Genomic DNA, 22,580 nt, shown 5'->3' with positions numbered 1-22,580 from the left:
AGATACCCGAGGAGAATCTTAGCGTCGAGTGTGAGTTTATGACCACAGAATAGTTTTATGGACAATGGGAGATATGACCGAGGAAAGGAACAAGTCCAACTATCGGAGAATATTGCAGGAGATATTACAGATTCAACCGCAAGATTACCCCAGATACCCGAGGAGAATCTTAGCATTGAGGTTGAGTTTATGACCACAGAGTAACTCTATGGACAATGGGAGATATGACCGAGATAAGGGCCAAGATCTACCATCAGAGAATATTGCGGAAGATAGTACGAATTCAACCATAGTACGAAAGTTTATGGCGACAGAGTACACACAAAAATTTTTTTTCTGATTCAATCACGAAATTAATTGATCCAATTAATTTTTTAATTGAAATGTCTTCAATCACAGAAATGATAGTATCAATTAAAAAATTAATTGAAGGCCAATTAAAAAATTAATTGATCCAATTAAAAAATTAATTGATACTATTAATTTTTGTGATTGATTTTTGTTTCAATTAAAAAATTTGTTGATTCAATTAAATTTTTAATTGAATATTTTTTAAAACTCAATTAAAATTTTAATTGGAAAATCTTTCGTGAAATTTTTTTCTGTGTAGCAGTTAACCATCATCGTTTACTCCGAACCCAGATTAGCATAATTTGTGCGCCAGAACTTAAGGAAACAGCCAATAACCTGTTGGTACAAGCCAAAACATAAGCTAGAGTAAGGGCGATAGAATACACATTGACTGAATAATAGGAATAGGCGCATATTTAGGATTGTGGAACAACCGGGGTTGTTGGAATTACGAGACTATGGGGAACACAAACGAGTTAAGAACCAGGGAATAACTGAAAGATATTGAGACCATGGGAATTCTGGTATGCTATATGCTTCACAGACACGGGGTAGGCCTGAGTAGCGATAACGAATGAAGGGTGTGTTGTGAAGATGAAGAAATTGGGGAGCATTTAATCTGCCACTGTCCTGCTATCATAAGATAAAAATAGGGGCACAAAAGCCAAAAATTTTGGAAAAAAAATTAGAACGTGAAGTCAACTTATTTTTTAAATTTAGTCAAGTTTACTAATCGAACTTTTATGTTTTATGGGGAAGGAAACAGCAGATACGTACAAGAAGATTTGGCAATGTGAGAAATGACGACGGGGTACGCCTCGATGTAATGCGAAAGCGTTTCCGATATGGGAAGTACACCTCGGGGAAAGACAGGATGGGGTTTTAGCCATCCTGCGATGGAGTTCAGCACAATGTATGTGAACGAAGTGCCGGGAGCATAAACTATTTTCACTCTCAAAAAAGGGACCACAACTCGACGTTATCAGGATTTTCACATTTAGAAAAAGTCTGTTTGTCAAAAAGTGGAAAATTCGACTCAAAAAATCTTTTATAACACTTATGCGCTTTACAGACTATCAGTTTTTCCGGACGACATTGCTCGCGTCGAACATATCCCATATATTGTACACATTATAAGTTAAGTCCGAAGGCATAATCGATACTGCTGCATGTTTATGGGATCGATAACACATTTACCGATTATTTGGTCATCGCCGATAAGTCGTATCGATCCGTCACACTGTAAGATTCTTTACAAACACCGACATTCCGTCCGGAATAACTGATAGTCTGTAAAGCGCATTAAAAAGATCGAGTTTTTGTGATTATCGGCATCATTTTAAAAATGTTCACTCTCTGTTCTTTTCAGTGAAGACAGCACCATAAAAACCGTACTTCCAATGAATCCATTCCTTCTGATGAAACAGCTGATCTCAGTTAAAACATAATCGGATTTTGTGAAAACAGTCATGGTTTTCATATTTATATAAAACGGGGTTTTATTGATATTTAAATCACAAATCTTTTCAGCCTTTTCCGAGAAGATATTTTTTTCTAAGTCCATTCCAAATTTATGCAACCGATGAAACAGCTGATCGCACATACATCCAATGAATCCATTCCTTCTGATGAAACAGCTGGTCTCAGTTAAAACATATTCGGATTTTGAGAGAACGGTCACGGTTTTCATATTTAATTAAAATGGGTTTTTATTCAAATTTAAATCACAATTTTTTCAGCCTTTTCAGAGAAAAATCATTTCTTCGAAATTTATGCTACTGATGAATCAGCTGATCCCAGTTAAAACATAATCGAAGATTGAGAAAACAGCGATGTTTTAGTTTATATTTATTTAAATCTGTTTTTTATTCATATTTAAATTACAAATCTTATAAAATAAATTAAAATTCATTAAAATATTGTTTTTATTGCAAATTTATACATACATTTCTCTCAAAGAACAAAATATAAAAGTTGACAATGCTCAATTGTTAACGTTGTTGTACAAAGTTTTTTTTTCTATTTAGGTGTTCATTGTTGTTTGAATGTTACCCACTATAATTTTAAAGAAAGAATATTTTTAAAGAAAGAACAAAGAAGAATGGGAGAAGAAATCAGTTTTTATTGAGTTTTATTTTTTTTTGCAACACGCGAGTGAATATGGGCAAGGAGTTGTGGTGAATGTTGGTGATGGTATGCGAGAATTAAATGTAAAAACAATATTGACTAAATTGTGTAAACAAAACAAAAAAGGAAGTAGTAAAATATAAGGAAGGAAACATATGATAATAATACTTAAAATACACTTAAAGAAAAAGTTTGTTGTTTTGATTTTTTTGTTTGTTCGGTTGATGTTAATTATGGAGTGTGTGTGTGTGTGCGCGCAACCTTGTAACCTTTGACCAATGACATTAAACGTCATTCATTATGGGCTCATTGCTGGTTGTGTGTGTGTGTTTTTTCCTATTGTTGCCAGATACATATATCCTAGCAAATATTTGGACTTATATAACGAATGTTAGTGTGTTTTGGTTTTGCTGTTGTATTCAAATTTGACATCTTAATTAAAGAGAAGGCATTAATATAGACATTAATGGATCGATTTTCAACTACACTGCGTTGTTGGTTTGGGCGGTAATGGACTATTCACGATCTGCCGCATGTTGGCAAATTCACCCGGAAGAAGACATTCAATTCAATCAATGAGGCAAAGACCAGAAACACCAAATATATTACCAGGCAGGCTGTGCCAACCTTTCGGTCCAATTTAAATTTGTTACACGAAAAAGTCAGATACAATAGAAACAGAGTCGAGAGTAGCGTTATGGCAGAATATTCCAGACCGGCGGAGTTAATGCCAACATAATTTTGTCCAGGTTGTATGGGGAAGAAGACAGCTTTGATGAGCCATGGTACACCCAAACACAGTAGGATGTCAAAGGTATTGGAACCTATGGAGTTGCAAATACCCATTGAGCCATGACCTGTTATGGAGTATTTCAGAAAAATATATAAAAATTTTGTGATTGGGAGATTTGGGAATATATTTACCTCTTTTGGCTACAATAACACTGGAAACAGCTTCTGGTACACTGGTACCTGCCGCCAAAAATGTTATGCCCATTACTGAATCGGGAATTTTTAATGTATCACCTTGAGAGAAAACCAAAAAAAGATGTTGAGATTATTTAAAATTCTCAAAAATTTTCAATAGGCTGCAAAAGATACAGTTCAATAGAAAATTTTGTCAAAATTTTATTTCAATAGAAAATTTTGTCAAATTTTATTTCTATAGAAAATTTTCTCAAAATTTTATTTATTTCGAAAATTTTGTTAACATATTATTTCTAATGAAAATTTTCTCAAAATTTATTTCTATAGAAAGTTTCATAAAAATTTTAATTCTATAAAAAATTTTCTCAAAATTTTATTTCCATAGAAAATTTTCTTAAAATTTTATTTCTACAGAAAATTTTGTCAAATTTTATTTCTATAGAAAATTTTCTCAAAAATTTATTTCTATAGAAAATTTGCTCACAATTTTATTTCTATTGAACATTTTTGTCAATATTTTATTTTTATAGAAAATTTGTCAACATTTTAGAAAACTTTGTTAAAATTTTAGTTCATTAGAAAATGTTTGTCAAAATTTCATTTCAAAGTTTTTCTGTTTTTTTGAGCTTGAGATCTATCTATTTAGATTTCAAGCTCGAAAAAACAGAAAAACTTTTATTTGAGAATAAAGATCGAAAAAACAACAAAAACACAAAATGTAATTTCTTTAGGAAATTTTGCCAAAATTTAGCAAAACTTTTATTTCTATAGAAAATTAGGCAAAATTTTATTTCTATAGAAAATTTTGTCAATATTTTAGTTCATTAGAAAATTTTGTCAAAATTTCATTTCTTTAGGAAGTTTTGCCAAAATTTAGCCAAACTTTTATTTCTATAGAAAATTAGGCAAACTTTTACTTATATAGAAATTTTTCTCAAAATGTTATTTTTATAGATAATTTTGTCAAAATTTCATTTTTATAGCAGTCTTTTTTTTAATTTTATTTCTTTAGAAAATTTTGTCAAAATTTTATTTCAATAGACAAATTTCTCAAAATTTTATTTCAATAGACAAATTTCTCAAAATTTTTTTCTATATTGTATTTTTCTTGAAAATTTTGTCAAAATGTTATTTCAATAGAAAATTTTGTCAAAACTGTATTTTTTTCGAAAATTTTATTTCTATAGAAAATTTTGTTAAAATTTTTTTCTATAGAAAATTTTGTACAAATTTAATTTTATAGAAAATTTTGTCAAAATTTTATTTCTTTCCAAAATTTTATTTCAATAGAAAATTTTGTCAAAATTTTAGTTATTTCGAAAATTTTGTTAAAATTTTATTTCTATTGAAAATTTGTTAAACTTTTATGTCTATTGAAAAATTTCTCAAAATTTTATTTCTTTAGAATTTTTTTTATCAAAATTTTATTTCTATAGAAAATTTTATCAAAATTTCATTTCTATAGAAAATTTTGTTAAATGTTTTTTCTATAGAAAATTTTCTCAAAATTTTATTTCTATAGAAAATTTTGTCAAAATTGTATTTCTATAGAAAATTTTCTCAAAATTTTATTTCTATAGAAAATTTTGTCAAATTTTTATTTCTAAATTTTATTTCTATAAAAAATTCAAAATTTTATTTTGAAATTTTTGTCAAAATTTTATTTTTATTGTAAATTTTTGTCAAAATTTTATTTCTATTGAAAATTTTCTCAAAATTTTAATTCTATAGAAAAATTTCTCAAAATTTTATTTTTATAGCAAAATTTGTCAAAATTTTATTTTTATAGAAAAGTTTGCCAACATTTTAGAAAATTTTGTTAAAATTTTAGTTCCTTGGAAAATTTTGTCAAAATTTCATTTCTTTAGGAAATTTTGCGAAAATTTAGCAAAACTTTTATTTCTATAGAAAATTTGGCAACATTTTATTTCTATAGAAAATTTTATCAATATTTTAGTTCATTAGAAAATTTTGTCAAAATTTAATTTCTTTAGGAAATGTTTCCAAAATTTAGCCAAACATTTGTTTCTATAGAAAATTAGGCAAAATTTTATTTCTATTGAAAATTTTCTCAATTTTATTTCTATAGGTAGTTTTGTAAAAATTTTATTTCTATAGAAAATTTTCTCAAAATGTTTTTTTTATAGAAATTTTGTCAAAATTTTATTTTTATAGCAAATTTTGTCAAAATATTTTATTTCTATAGAAAATTTTGTCAAAATTGTATTTCTACCGAAAATTTTGAAAAAATGACAAAATTTAAAAAAGAATAATTTTTTGCACCAATTTTGGTCCGATCGGACAAAAATGGCAACTCAAACTGGCAACAAAAACACTGACATCGGCTGTTTAAATACGAACATTTGACAACTCGAAATAATAAACAAAAACTAACGGAAATCTTATTGGTGTTGCCAGAATGCTTTTTTTCCATATACTTACCAATTATGGTTATCATCCAAGCGACCACATACGATAAGGATCCAATCCATACGATGCACATCACAAAAGTCAATGGGAAGATTTTATTATTCTTTGTCTTCTTACAATCCGGTATAGCAATGCGGAACAACAAATGTATTGGCCAAATTATTATCCAAGTGAACTGAGCGAAACAGCTTTTACCCCAAGGATATTTAAGCAAAGAATAACCTTCCTCTTCTTCTTCATCGCCATTTGTAGATGGTGTATCATTAGCAATGCTAGCAGGTGTGGCCTCAACGTCTAAATTTTCTGGAACTACCACTGGTGGAGATTTAACAACACAACCACCACTACTAGAGTTATTTGTTGTGGATACTGTCGAGATGCTTGTTGTTATTGTGTTACTGAGGCATGTGGTAGCAGCAATAGGTGGTGAGGCTGATGGTGATATTTTGGGCGGTTCATTGTTGACACCTCCATTCAATTGAATGGTGGACATATTATGGCATATACGATTTTCCACGATTTCTATATAGTCAGACCAAAGAAGAAACAAATAAAAGAGTTATGCTTAGAATTTATTATAAGTTTATTACAAGGAACACAACAGAAAGGGGAAAAAAGAAAATGCTGAAATAATAATTCGGTGACAATATTTACAAGTGTTCATTGGGATTTGATGAATATTCATATTCAAGTATAGGAATAGGGAAAATTTGCCTTTGTCAGTGAAAACAGGGCCATAGAGGGGGAATTAAAAGTACACACATGCAACTTTCGTTTCGTCTAATGCGCCGTTAATACTAAAATTTTATTTCTATGTTACAGCATTTTGGAGATCATAAAAAAAAACATTGGCCATGTCTAATTACTTCTATTGATTGCAACTAGCATTGCGATATGTTTTATATAAAATCACCAAAAATTTGTACAAATAAAATTGTCATATCCGAAACATGTAAAAATTTCTAATGAAAAATCAGCTGTGTTTTTGGCGTTTCAGTCGAATATGAGAAATGGCTGTTAAAACCTGCAATTTTGTTTGAGTGTGAGTTTTAGGAATTAGTTGGCACCTCTTTGAGAACATGTGTAAAGAGAGAGAGGAGGAAATACAAGAGAACTAAACAATGAAGCGAAACCAGTGATGCCAATTCACTGGTTTAGCTTGATTTCAAAAAAGCACCAAATTGCCTTTTTAGTGCCTTTTCAAAAAACTCAACAATATGGTGCTTTCTGGCCTTTTTATACCCTCCCACATAGGATGGGGGTATATTAACTTTGTCATTTGTATATATATTCTGGGCCGTGGTGAAATTCTGAGTCGATCTGAGCATGTCCGTCCGTCCGTCTGTTGAAATCACGCTAACTTCCGAACGCAACAAACTTTCGACTTGAAACTTGGCACAAGTAGTTGTTATTGATGTAGGTCGGATGGTATTGCAAATGGGCCATATCGGTCCACTTTTACCTATAGCCCCCATATAAACGGACCCCCAAATTTGGCTTGCCGATCCTCTAAGAGAAGCAAATTTCATCCGACCCGGCTGAAATTTTGTACATGGTGTCAGCATATGATCTCTAACAACCATGCAAAAATTGGTCCACATCGGTCCATAATTATATATAGGCCTCATATAAACGGACCCCCAAATTTGGCTTGCGATCCTCTAAGAGAAGCAAATTTCATCCGATCCGGCTGAAATTAGGTACATGGTGTCAGCATATGGTCTCTAACAACCATGCAAAAATTGGTCCACATCGGTCCATAATTATATATAGGCCCCATATAAACGGACCCCCAAATTTGGCTTGCGATCCTCTAAGAGAAGCAAATTTCATCCGATCCGGCTGAAATTAGGTACATGGTGTCAGCATATGGTCTCTAACAACCATGCAAAAATTGGTCCATATCGGTCCATAATTATATATAGCCCCCATATAAACCGATCCCCCGTTTTGGCTTGCCGAGCCTCTAAGAGAAGCAAATTTCATCCGATCCGGCTGAAATTTGGTACATGGTGTTGGTATATGGTCTCTAACAACCATGCAAAAATTGGTCCACATCGGTCCATAATTATATATAGGCCCGATATAAACGGACCCCCAAATTTGGCTTGCGATCCTCTAAGAGAAGCAAATTTCATCCGATCCGGCTGAAATTTGGTACATGGTGTTGGTATATGGTCTCTAACAACTATGCAAAAATTGGTCCACATCGGTCCATAATTATCTATAGCCCCCATATAAACTGATCCCCAGATTTGGCTTGCGGAGCCTCTAAGAGAAGCAAATTTCATCCGATCCGGTTGAAATTAGGTAGATGGTGTCAGCATATGATCTCTAACAACCATGCAAAAATTGGTCAACATTGGTCCATAATTATATATAGCCCTCATATAAACCGATCCCCCGATTTGACTTGCGGAGCCTCTAAGAGAAGCAAATTTCATTCGATCCGGCTGAAATTTGGTACATGGTGTTGGTATATGGTCTCTAACAACTATGCAAAAATTGGTCCACATCGGTCAATAAGTATATATAGCCTATATATAAACCGCTCCCCCGATTTGGCTTGCGGTGCCTCTAAGGGAAGCAAATTTCATCCGATCCGGCTGAAATTTGGTACATGGTGTTAGTATATGGTCTCTAATGAAAAAATTAGTCCACATCGGACCATAATTATATATAGCCCCCATATAAACCGATCACCAGATTTGACCTCCGGAGCCTCTTGGAAGACCAAAATTCATCTGATTCAAAATTTAGTACGTGGTGTTTATATATGGCCTCAAACACCGATGCAAAAATTGGTCAAAATCGGTCCATAATTATATATAGCCCCCATATAAACCGATCCCTAGATTTGACCTCCGGAGTCCCTTGGAAGAGCAAAATTCATCCGATTAGGTTGAAATTTGGTACGTGATGTTAGTATGTATATGATATTTAACAACTATGCCAAAAGTGGTCCATATCAGTCCATAATCATATATAGCCCCCATATAAACCGATCCCGAGGTTTGGTTTTGGAGCCACTTGGAGGAGCAAATTTCATCCGAGTCAGTTGAAATTTGGTACATTGTGCTAGTATATGGCCGTTAACAACCATGCCTAACTAGGTCCATATCGGTCTATAGTTATATATATATTCTAACATATGCAATCCATGGTGGAGGGTACATAAGATTCGGCCTGGCCGAACTTACGGCCGTATATACTTGTTATTTATTGTTTTTTTTTTATACCCTCCATCATAGGTTAGGTTAGGTTAGGTTATGTGGCAGCCCGATGTATCAAGCTCACTTAGACTATTCAGTCCATTGTGATACCACAGTGGTGAACTTCTCTCTTATCACTGAGTGCTGCCCGATTCCATGTTAAGCTCAATGACAAGGGACCTCCTTTTTATAGCCGAGTCCGAACGGCGTTCCACATTGCAGTGAAACCACTTAGAGAAGCTTTGAAACCCTCAGAAATGTCACCAGCATTACTGAGGTGGGATAATCCACCGCTGAAAAACTTTTTGGTGTTCGGTCGTAGCAGGAATCGAACCCACGACCTTGTGTATGCAAGGCGGGCATGCTAACCATTGCACCACGGTGGCTCCCTCCTCCATCATAGGATGGGGGTATATTAACTTTGTCATTCCGTTTGTAACACATCGAAATATTGCTCTAAGACCCCATAAAGTATATATATTCTGGGTCGTGGTGAAATTCTGAGTCGATCTAAGCATGTCCGTCCGTCCGTCCGTCCGTCTGTTGAAATCACGCTAACTTCCGAATGAAACAAGCTATCGACTTGAAACTTGGCACAAGTAGTTGTTATCGATGTAGGTCGGATGGTATTGAAAATGGGGCATATCGGTCCACTTTTACGTATAGCCCCCATATAAAGGGACCTTCAGATTTGGCTTGTGGAGCCTCTAACAGAAGCATATTTCATCCGATCCGGCTGAAATTTGGTACATGGTGTTGGTATATGTTCTCTAACAACCATGCAAAAATTGGTCCATATCGGTCCTTAATTATATATAGCCCCCATATAAACCGATCCCCAGATTTGGCTTGTGGAGCCTCTAAGAGAAGCATATTTCATCCGATCCGGCTGAAATTTGGTACATGGTGTTGGTATATGGTCTCTAACAATCATGCAAAAATTGGTCCACATCGGGCCATAATTATATATAGCCCCCATATAAACCGATCCCCAGATTTGGCTTGCGGAGCCTCAAAGAGAAGCAAATTTCATCCGATCTGGCTGAAATTTGGTACATGATGTTGGTATATGGTCTCTAACAACCATGGAAAAATTGGTCCACATCGGTCCATAATTATATATAGCCCCCATATAAACCGATCCCCAGACTTGGCTTGTGGAGCCTCTAAGAGAAGCATAATTCATCCGATCCGGCTGAAATTTGGTACATGGTGTTGGTATATGGTCTCTAACAACCATGCAAAAATTGGTCCACATCGGTCTATAATTATATATAGCCCTCATATAAACCGATCCCCCGATCCGGCTGAAATTTGGTACATGGTGTTGGTATATGGTCTCTAACAACTATGCAAAAATTGGTCCACATCGGTCAATAAGTATATATAGCCTCCATATAAACCGCTACCCCGATTTGGCTTGCGGAGCCTCTAAGGGAAGCAAATTTCATCCGATCCGGCTGAAATTTGGTACATGATGTTAGTATATGGTCTCTAACGAAAAAATTAGTCCACATCGGACCATAATTATATATAGCCCCCATATAAACCGATCACCAGATTTGACCTCCGGAGCCTCTTGGAAGACCAAAATTCATCTGATTCAAAATTTAGTACGTGGTGTTTATATATGGCCTCAAACACCGATGTAAAATTGGTCAAAATCGGTCCATAATTATATATAGCCCCCATATAAACCGATCCCTAGATTTGACCTCCGGAGTCCCTTGGAAGACCAAAATTCATCCGATTGGGTTGAAATTTGGTACGTGATGTTAGTATATGATATTTAATAACCATGCCAAAAGTGGTCCATATCAGTCCATAATCATATATAGCCCCCATATAAACCGATCCCGAGATTTGGTTTTGGAGCCACTTGGAGGAGCAAATTTCATCCGAGTTAGTTGAAATTTGGTACATTGTGCTAGTATGTGGCCGTTAACAACCATGCCTAGGTCCATATCGGTCTATAGTTATATATAGCCCTCAGATAAATAGATCCCCAATCACACAAAAATTGGTCCATATCAAGTTTATAATTGTATATAGCCCACATATAATTGTATATAGCCCCCATATTTCAATTCTGGCTCTCTACGTACCGTGCAAAAGTCCATGTCGATTCGTAATTATTTGTAGGCTTACCTACACATACCTTTTTTGTCTAATATATACCACGTATGGACTAACTCACAATTTAGAAAACGATGTTAAGAAGTTTTAAGATACCACAACCCAAATTAATTCGATTGTGGATGACAGTCTTTCGTAGAAGTTTCTAACATACGCAATCCATGGTGGAGGGTACATAAGATTCGGCATGGCCGAACTTACGGCCGTATATACTTGTTATTTATTGTTTTTTTTTTTTTTTTTTTTAATTTGAACAGTATTGAGTTTGATTGTCGACATCTTTTCATACAAAAATTCTGATTAGACTGTTAAAAGCTTAAAGACCGACACACAATGAACACGCTGCTTAATTCTTCGCTTATTTCTGTGCTTCGAAAAAAGTTGAAATGGTCATAATTATATTAGTGTCCGCACCATAAATATAAGCTTGGCGCCGAAGCGTAAAAATACGTAGTTGTTTTTGTGGTTTTTATTTAAGCGAACGGCAATACGTTTAAGAGACACGGCGATGCAAACTTTATGTCATTATGTTGGGCAGAGACCTCTAGTGTCTCGATTTGCCAATGACAAACCGGTGTCTATTTCTGAATGGTCTTTGGTTCAATGCAATAACAGTGTTGCCATTGCATTTATTTTTCTACAAGTCATATATTCTTGATTCTTCGATATTTGAAAAACAAAATTACATATATCACAGCATTTTAAGAAGAATGTTTTGCAAAAAAAAAGGAAACGAGTATGGATAAAAATATTAGACAAAAAAATATAAAGAAATGTTTGTGCTTGTTTGTTTTTGAAGTGGTATGTTGATATATTGCTATTTTTAGCTATATAGAAAAATCAAGTCTTTAGTCCTTTGATATTATTTAGACATTAGTGCTAACGAGAAGAAATGGATTTGAAATACATATTTATTGGAAAAAACAAATAAACTTAAACTGGTTAGTTCTTGATTATATTCAAATGAATGAAATAAATAGTTGGGATATATTCAAAGAAAACAGTTGCAAAAGTGTTGGGTTATCATAAAATGACATAATTTTTATATAGAATAGATTGTTTGTATATAGGCAATATGTGTTTCATATTAGAAGTTTTTATTATTAATGCATAGACAAAGACACACTGGACATAGTGAGATATTTAGAGAAAGAGAAACAAAAGAAAACAAAAAATCGTATAAACCTGGTTCTTTTTCATTACTGTTCTTGGTTTGTATGCTACAATTTGAAGAACGGCTGCGTGAACGGGCTTGTTTTACGCCACCTGTGGATTTAGTTCCATTTTAATACACAGGTTAAATATGTTTCCGTAGAACTCAAACACTCAAATCAACTCACCTTTGGCACACTTTTGAAATGTCTTATCAAAATACATAACAGCCAAATATACTGCATACAAGGAGACCAAAATTAGGGCCTCATACCATTCGACACGTTCATCGTGCATAACACAAATAAGAACAGCTACAGTAAAGCCATATGCAATGCTATCTCTTGTCAGTGGCCACCAATCCAATGGTATCGTCTGCAAATCACAAACAAAAAGATTATAAGGAATGCCCAAGGAAAAGTAGTCAATATCGTCTGGTATTAGAAAAATCACGAATGTAGCGTTTATGCAGGGTTGCCATTTTGGACCAAAATTGGTACAAAAAATGATTAATTTTTAAATTTGGTCCGATGGTTGGACCAAATGGAATTTAGTTGATTCTGGTTCATTTTCGTCAAATCAGTAATTTTTTCAAATTTTTATATAGAAAAACACATTGGAAAAAATTCTGTAGAAATAAAATTTTGCCAAAAATTTCTATAGAAAAATGTTAACAATATTTTCTATAGAAATAATATTTTACCAAAATTTTGTACAGAAATAAATATTTAAAAAAAATTTAAAGATCAAAAATTATGGAAATATTTTGTATATGAAGAAAATTTTTAACAAATTTTATACAGAAATAACATTTTGCGATAACTTTATATAGAACTAACAGTTTGAGAAATTTTCTATAGAAATGAAATTTTGACAAAATTTTCTATAGATATAAAATTTGGACAAAGTTTTCTATAGAAATAAAATTTTGTCAAAATTTTCTAGAGAAATAAAATTTTGTCAACATTTTCTAGAGAAATAAAATTTTGTCAAAATTTTCTAGAGAAATAAAATTTTGTCAAAATTTTCTAGAAAAATAAAATTTTGTCAAAATTTTCTAGAGAAATAAAATTTTGACAACCTTTTCTATAGAAATAAAATTTTAACAAAAATTTCTACAGAAATAAAATTTTGAGAAAATTTTATATAGAAATAAAATTTTGTAAAAAATAAAATAAAATAAAATTTTGACAAAATCTTCCATAGATATGAAATTTTGTCAAAATTTTCTATAGAAATAAAATTTTGTCAAAATTTTCTACAGAAATAAAATTTTGTCAAAATTTTCTAAAGAAATAAAATTTTGTCAACATTTTCTAGAGAAATAAAATTTTGACAAAGTTTTCTACAGAAATAAAATTTTGTCAAAATTTGCTAGGGAAATAAAATTTTGTCAAAATTTTCTATAGAAATAAAATTTTAACAAAAATTTCTACAGAAATAAAATTTTGACAAAATTTTCTACAGAAATAAAATTTTGTCAAAATTTTCTATAGCAATAAAATTTTAACAAAAATTCCTATAGAAATAAAATTTTGTCAAAATTTTAATTTAACAAAAATTTCTATAGAAATAAATTTTTTCTATGTAAAATAAAATTTTGTCAAAATTTTCTAGAGAAATAAAATTTTGTCAACATTTTCTATATTCAAATCAGTAATTTTTTCAAAATTTTATATAGAAAAACAAATTTGTTTCTATAGAAATAAAAATTTTGCCAAAATTTTTTACAGAAATAAACATTTAAAAAAATTGTATAGATAAAAAATTATGCAAACATTTTATATAGGAAGAAAATTTTGTACAAATTTTATATAGATATTAAATTTGGACAAAGTTTTCTATAGATATAAAATTTGGACAAAGTTTTCTATAGATATAAAATTTTGACAAAATTTTCTACAGAAATAAAATTTTGTCAAAGTTTTCTATAGAAATAGAATTTTGTTAAAATTTTCTAGAGAAATAAAATTTTGTCAACATTTTCTATAGAAATAAAATTTTGAGAAAATTTTATATAGAAATAAAATTTTGTAAAAATGTTCTATAGCAATAAAATTTTGACAAAATTTTCTATAGAAATAAAATTTTGACAAAATCTTCCATAGATATGAAATTTTGTCAAAATTTTCTATAGATATAAAATTTTGTCAAAATTTTCTACAGAAATAAAATTTTGTCAACATTTTCTATAGCAATAAAATTTTAACAAAAATTTCTATAAAAATAAAATTTTGTCAAAATTTTAATTTAACAAAAATTTGTATAGAAATAACTTTTTTTCTATGTAAAATAAAGTTTTGTCAAAATTTTCTAGAGAAATAAAATTTTGTCAACATTTTCTATAGAAATAAAACTTTAAAAATTTATTTTTGTCAAAATTTTCAATAGATATAAAATTTTGTTAAAATTTTCTACAGAAATAAAATTTTGTCAACATTTTCTATAGCAATAAAATTTTAACAAAAATTTCTATAAAAATAAAATTTTGTCAAAATTTTAATTTAACAAAAATTTGTATAGAAATAATTTTTTTTCTATGTAAAATAAAGTTTTGTCAAAATTTTCTATAGAAATAAAATTTTGTCAAAATTTTCTATAGATATAAAATTTGGACAAAGTTTTCTACAGAAATAAAATTTTGTCAAAATTTGCTAGGGAAATAAAATTTTGTCAAAATTTTCTATAGAAATAAAATTATGTCAAAAATTTCTACAGAAACAAAATTTTGACAAAATTTTCTACAGATAAAATTTTGTCAAAATTTTCTATAGCAATAAAATTTTAATTTAACAAAAATTTCTATAGAAATAAATTTTTTTCTATGTAAAATAAAATTTTGTCAAAATTTTCCAGAGAAATAAAATTTTGTCAACATTTTCTATAGAAATAAAATTTTAAAAATTTATTTTTGTAGAACAGAAATAAAATTTTGACAAAATTTTCTATAGAAATAAAATTATGTCAAAATTTTAATTTAACAAAAATTTCTATAGAAATAAATTTTTTTCTATGTAAAATAAAATTTTGTCAAAAATTTTCTAGAGAAATAAAATTTTGTCAACATTTTCTATAGAAAAAAAAATTTAACAAAAATTTCTACAGAAATAAAATTTTGAGAAAATTTTATATAGAAATAAAATTTTATAAAAATTTTCTATAGCAATAAAATTTTGACAAAAATTCTATGAAAATAAAATTTTGACAAAATCTTCCATAGATGTGAAATTTTGTCAAAATTTTCTATAGAAATAAAATTTTGTCAAAATTTTCTACAGAAATAAAATTTTGTCAAAATTTTCTAGAGAAATAACATTTTGTCAACATTTTCTAGAGAACTAAAATTTTGACAAAATTTTCTTTAGAAATGAAATTATGTCAAAATTTTCTATAGAAATAAAATTTTAACAAAAATTTTTACAGAAATAAAATTTTGACCGAATTTTCTACAGAAATAAAATTTTGTCAAAATTTTCTATAGCAATAAAATTTTAACAAAAATTTCTATAGAAATAACATTTTGTCAAAATTTTAATTTAACAAAAATTTCTATAGAAATAAATTTTTTTCTATGTAAAATAAAATTTTGTCAAAATTTTCTATAGATATAAAATTAGGATAAAATTTTCTATAGAAATAAAATTATGTCAAAATTTTCTATAGAAATAAAATTTTAACAAAAATTTCTACAGAAATAAAATTTTGTCAAAATTTTTTACAGAACTAAAATTTTGTCAAAATTTTCTATAGCAATAACATTGTAACAAAAATTTCTATAGAAATAAAATTTTGTCAAAATTTTAATTTAAAAAAAAATTTCTATAGAAATAAATTTTTTTCTATGTAAAATAAAATTTTGTCAAAATTTTCTAGAAAAATAAAATTTTGTCGACATTTTCTATAGAAATAAAATTTTAAAAATTTATTTTTGTAGAACAGAAATAAAATTTTGACAAAATTTTCTATAGAAATAAAGTTTTGTCAAAATTTGGACAAAGTTTTCTACAGAAATAAAATTTTGTCAAAATTTGCTAGAGAAATAAATTTTTGTCAAAATTTTCTATAGAAATAAAATTTTAACAAAAATTTCTACAGAAATAAAATTTTGACAAAATTTTCGTCAGAAATAAAATTTTATCAAAATTTTCTATAGAAATAAAATTTTGTCAAAATTTTCTACAGAAATAAAATTTTGTCAAAATTTTCTACAGAACTAAAATGTTGTCAACATTTTCTAGAAAAATAATATTTTGTTAAAATTTTCTAGAGAAATAAAATTTTGTCAAAATTTCTACAGAAATAAAATTTTAACAAAATTTGCTATAGAATTAATTTTCACAAAATTTTCTGTAAAAATAAAATTTTGACAAACTTTGCTGTAGAAATAATTTTGACAAAATTTTCTACAGAAATAAAATTTTTTCGGAAGGTTCAAGTGCAGTTCACTTTGGGTTGAGTGAATTACCCGAATTTATTCTGATAATTGGTTGATAGTTTTGCTGCAAGTAGAGGATGCTGATGAGGAATGTGGTAATTCCGAAACAGCTGTACATCCAACCATCTTGCAGTCTATAGGGCTTTGTCCAAATAAATTTGACAAGCATACTTTTCATCTGTTGATTAAGCTACACTTGTAGTTTAGTCAATGCATGGCTTTAAGCTGAGATCAAAAACAACAATAAGAAATAAAATTTTGTCAAATTTTTTTGTAGAAATAAAATTTTGTTAAAAGTTGCTATAGGCATAAAATTTTGACAAAATTTTCTATAGAAATAAAATTTTGACAATATTTGAAAGTTAAACTTTTTTTAGAAAATTTGGGAAAATGGTCCGCTGGCACGAATTTTAGGCCAATTTTGGAAAAATGTTGGTCCAAGGTTACATTTTCGTATTAAGTTCTAGAAATATTTAGAAATTAAATACCAGACCATATTGATTGTTTTTTTTTTTTTATTTCATATAAACATACCATTCCAGCTCCTATGCCACAACATGCCGCCACCGCTAAAATATTAAAAACGGCTGAACCAACTATGGTACCTACACCGATATCACCCTCGGTAATGAATGTACCTATCACATTTACAAACAGTTCTGGGGCCGATGTGGCGGCAGCCATAAATGTGGCACCCGCTACATCATTGGACATATTTAACGCTATAGAAAGAGATAAAAATGTAATTAATATGTGATCATATGGGCAAATTTAGAGGAAAGCCTACCGGCACATATCTTTTCCACGGCGGGCACAAAATATTCATCACATACTACAGCTAAGGCTACAAATAAATATAAACTGGCTATAACATGAAGTACAACAGCACCCGATTGTCTTTGGGCCTCTGTGAATAAATCCCGGGGGAAATCATCTATAGCAGGCTGTGTGCAATTTATGTCTGCAAATAAAGGAACAATTGAAAAATGTGATAAATTATAAATGTAAGGTGGACCAAATTGTTAGCGCACTTAAAGAGTTTAATAAATTAAATATCAATGGAAACTTTTTCACGTACTTCGTTAGGCCATTGGCAAAATTGGGTTTGCCTCATTTTAGTCAAATATTTACCAAATGCGAGCATACCGCAAAAAGGACGTTGCGGTAACACTGGCAAAACAGGAGCAACTATAAAAACAATCAAGAAGAAGCACCAGAGGCTTCTCTCAACATCATATCATGAAGTTTACATCGATGTGTCTCTCAAATGTACAGCCCATTGTTGCCAGTATTGGGAATTTCGGCCAAAATTGGCGATATTTTTTCGTGAATGATGACGAAAGTTCTGAGTTGGGGTCTTGGGTGTTTGGTGGGGAATTTCCAAAACTTGGGGATTTTTGTGGGTATTTTTTAGAGAAATCATTTTAAAAAATTTGTCAAAATTTTATTTCTATCAAAAATTTTGTCAAAATTCTATTTCTATAGAAAATTTTGTCAAAATTCTCTTTCTGTAAAAAATTTTGTCAAAAATTTATTTCTATAGAAAATTTTGTCAAAATTCTATTTCTATATACAAAAATTTCTCAAAATGTTATTTCTGTAAATAATTTTGTCAAAATTTTATTTCTATAGAAAATTTTGTCAAAATTTTTTTTCTATATAGAAAATTTTCTCAAAATTTTTTTTCTATATAGAAAATTTTGTCAAAATTGTATTTCTATAGAAAATTTTATTTCTATGAAAAATTTTGTCAAAACTTTATTTCTATAAAAAAAAAATTATCAAAATTTTATTTCTATAGAAAATTTTGTCAAAATGTTATTTCTATAGAAAATTTTCTCAAAATTGTATTTCTACATATATAGAAAATTTTCTCAAAATTTTATTTCTGTAAATAATTTTGTCAAAATTTTATTTCTATAGAAAATTTTGTCAAAATTGTATTTTTATAGAAAATTTTATTTCTATGAAAAATTTTGTCAAAACTTTATTTCTATAAAAAAAAAATTATCAAAATTTTATTTCTATAGAAAATTTTGTCAAAATTGTATTTCTATAGAAAATTTTATTTCTATGAAAAATTTTGTCAAAACTTTATTTCTATAAAAAAAAATATCAAAATTTTATTTCTATAGAAAATTTTGTCAAAATGTTATTTCTATAGAAAATTTTCTCAAAATTGTATTTCTATATAGAAAATTTTGTCAAAATTTTATTTCTATATAGAAAATTTTGTCAAAATTTTATTTCTGTAAAAAATTTTGTCAAAATTGTATTTCTATAGAAAATTTTATTTCTATGAAAAAATTTTGTCAAAACTTTATTTCTATAAAAAATTTCTGTAAAAAATTTTGTCAAAATTGTATTTCTATAGAAAATTTTATTTCTATGAAAAAATTTTGTCAAAACTTTATTTCTATAAAAATTTTGTCAAAGTTTTATTTCTATAGAAAATTTTGTCAAAATTTTATTTTTATAGGAAATTTTGACAAAATTTTATTTCTATAGGAGATTTTGTCAAAATTTTATTTCTATAGAAAATTTTCTCAAAATTTTATTTCTATAGAAAATTTTGTCAAAATTTTATACCTACAGAAAATTTTGTCAAAATTTTATTTCTATAGAAAATTTTCTCAAAATTTTATTTCTGTAGAAAGTTTTCTCAACATTTTATTTCAATATGGAAAATTTCTATAGAAAATGTATGAAGTACCTCCATACCAAAATCTACCAAAACATCAAAAATTCTACTAATCTACCAAACAATAAAAAATCTACCATTTCTGGTAGAATTCTATCAACTTTGGCAACGTGTCTACCACCCAACCACACCTACTTTTTGAATATTTTATTACTTTCATAAATACGAGGTGACCAAACTCCCTTTTTTATATCTCTAGCATTTGGAAGACAATCACCAGTCTGTGGTGGTGTTGTGGTTCGAAATCTTGATCTTATTGCAGCTTGCTGGATTTGACAAAATTTTCCTTTTTAAATTATTACTGATTTTCTACAGCAGAGCCGTTGGATTTATTATTATATTTTTTTTTCAAAAAACTTGTCAAAAATCTATTGGGGATTTTTGTGAGGAATTTAAGTTTAAATTGGGGAGTTGTGGGGACGAAAACATCATAATTTGGGGACAAGAGCCAGAAAAATACTGGCAACAGTGGTACTTCCATTTTCTTCGGAAAATATCAATAACATTTGTGATTTTGATAAATTTCTTAATTAAAAACCACAAAACAATACCAAAACGATGATAAAAAACTAAAATATGCATAAAGAAGTTTTTTTTTTTTTTTTGTTTTGGAATATTGCTGTTTTAATTAATTCCTGGGCAGAGCTGTCTTGGAAAAACATTGACACATAAACAATTTTTTCTCATAGCCCTTTACACCTTGTCGTCTTCTGCTAGATTGTCTTTGGCAACAATATAACAAAAGACAATATAAAATATTGCTATATTTTTATTGAGAGAGCAAATTCAAGGCTGACATCTACAGTAGTATATTTGAGTGGTACATTTCTCTTTCAAAACTCAAGGAAAATATAATCAACGATCATTATTTCCTAAAAACTATTAAAGTATTCGCACAACACGTCGTAGTTGTTCCTACATAAGGGTATACTTTACTCAAGGTTCAAAAATCGTACAGTGTTGCGTATTATTATTATTAAGAGGATAGAAATGTCCCATACGCATGGGTGTACAACAGTGTTGTCAAAACATAGAACTACTGGATATCAGTGGCAGGGTTGCCATTTTGGTCCGATCGGGCCATAATTGGTCAACAAAATTATTAATTTTTAAATTTGGCCCGGTGGTCGGTCCATTTTCGTCAAATCGGTATTTTTTTCAAAATTTCTATGGAAATAGAATTTTACCAACATTTTGTACAGAAATAAAAAAAATTATTTATAATATTATCAAAAAATTTTGTTTAGAAAAAAAAAAATTATATAGAAATAAAATTTTGCGACAATAATTGTTTGACAAATTTTCTATAGGAATAAAATTTTGACAAAATTCTCTATAGAACTGAAATTTTGACAAAAAATTTCGTAAAGAAATGAAATTTTGACAACATTTCTACAGAAATGGAATTTTGAAGACATTTTGTACAGAAAAAAAACTAAAAAATATATATAGATACAAAATTATCAAAAAATATAGGAAGAAAAACTTGAAAAAATTTTATATAGAAATAAAATTTTGACAAAATTTTCTATAGGAATACATTTTTGACAATATTTTCTATAGAAATAAAATTTTGACGAAATTTTCTAAGGAAATAAAATTTTGACAAAATTTTCTATAGAAATAAAATTTTGACAAAATTTTCTATAGCAATACAACTTTGACAAAATTTTCTATAGAAATAAAATTTTGACAAAATTGTCTATAGAAATAACATTTTGACAAAATTTTCTATAGAAATAAAATTTTGACAAAATGTTCTTTATAGAAATACAATTATGACAAAATTTTCTATAGAAATAAAATTTTGAGAAAATTTTTTTATAGAAATAAAATTTTGACAAAATTTTCTTTATAGAAATAAAATTTTGACAACATTTTCTATCTATATATATAAAATTCAATCTATGTTTGTTTATTTGTTTGTTTGTTTGTTTGTTTGTATGTACCGAGTTGGCTCCGAAACGGCTGAACCGATTTACTTGAAACTTTCAGAGATCGTAGGGGGCGTTCATGTGGTAAAAATAGGGTACCTCATTTTTTGACACCTGGTCGCGGAGGGGGACCTCCCCTTTGTCGGACTTTTTGAAAATTGGACCAAAGTTGACCGATTTGCTTGAAATTTTCATTGAAGATTGGGGTTGGCATCTAGACAAAGATCCGCTACTTTTTATTTCGATATTTGGTGGTGGAGGGGGGCCTCCCCTTTGTTCGACTTTTTTTTTTAAGTACAGTGAAAAAACTAAAATTCTCTAAAATATCTGAGATTTACAGAGAACATGTGGTGAGGTTATGGAATTAATATGGGGTACCCGATGATTTCATATGTGGATGGGGAGGTGGACCTTCCCCTTGCCCTACTTTTTGAAACTTGGAACAAAATTATGCGATTTGCTTGAAATTTTCATTGAATGTTGGGGTTGGCATGTAGACAAAAATCCGCTACATTGTTTTTCGATATTTGGTCGGGGAGGGGACCACCCCTTTACCCAATATTGTTTTTTTTTTTTTTGAAAGTTCAAACAAAACTAAACTCCCCCGACTGGAATTTTACAGAAAACATGGGTTACGAAATTAATATCAGGTTTCTGATTTTTTAATAAAAATAAAAGGGCATAGGGAGACATCCGCTTCTCTTAAGTACATACAGAGAAACAATTAAACTTTACCGAGTTACTTGAAATTTACAGAGGACTAGGGAGAGATCGTAACCTCCATCAACCGTAATAGTTGATACCTGATTTTGTGATATTTGGACGGAAGAGAGGCCGCCCCTTTAGGCTTATAATTTGCTTGACATTTTCTGGGACGTTTACAAAAGATACGCTTTTCGACACTTGGTCGGGGAGGAGGTCCTCCTCTAAAACTACAAAAAAAATTTAAGTTTTCTTGAAATTTACAAAAGCAGTGGGGGAAGGTTATGAACGAAGAGGCAACCTTCCTTGCCCCACACTTGAAGGAAAGTTTCAAGAATTTTCAGGGAAGGTTAGGGGTGTCGATATTGTATCGGGGAAAGTGACGTCCCTTTAAAACAATAGAGCACAATTTAAACATCTCCGATCTACTTGAAATTTACAGGGACGTGGCAGGAGGTGATTAAATTTATACA

General features: G+C 29.4%; 1 protein-coding gene across 2 annotated transcripts in view; it reads right to left on the bottom strand.

Annotated features, from left to right (window-relative positions):
- Positions 1 to 2,453: 2,453 nt before the first annotated feature.
- Positions 2,454 to 22,580, bottom strand: part of LOC142228611 (sodium/potassium/calcium exchanger 4-like) — a 42,682-nt gene continuing 22,555 nt past the window's right edge. The window contains exons 2-8 of one of the 2 annotated variants that reach the window (XM_075299094.1): positions 17,558 to 17,731; positions 17,305 to 17,492; positions 12,524 to 12,710; positions 12,369 to 12,449; positions 5,848 to 6,357; positions 3,403 to 3,504; positions 2,454 to 3,335 (exon numbers count right to left, since the gene is read on the bottom strand). In XM_075299094.1, the coding sequence (XP_075155209.1) occupies positions 2,998 to 3,335; positions 3,403 to 3,504; positions 5,848 to 6,357; positions 12,369 to 12,449; positions 12,524 to 12,710; positions 17,305 to 17,492; positions 17,558 to 17,731 (1,580 nt within the window). In that variant the 3' untranslated portion in view covers positions 2,454 to 2,997. The remainder of the gene's footprint in view (positions 3,336 to 3,402; positions 3,505 to 5,847; positions 6,358 to 12,368; positions 12,450 to 12,523; positions 12,711 to 17,304; positions 17,493 to 17,557; positions 17,732 to 22,580) is intronic. The other variant, XM_075299095.1, reaches the window with a different exon arrangement.

This window comes from Haematobia irritans, chromosome 3 (genome assembly GCF_050003625.1).
Source record: "Haematobia irritans isolate KBUSLIRL chromosome 3, ASM5000362v1, whole genome shotgun sequence".
NCBI lineage: Eukaryota > Metazoa > Arthropoda > Insecta > Diptera > Muscidae > Haematobia > Haematobia irritans.
This window is presented reverse-complemented; position numbering and strand designations above follow the sequence as displayed.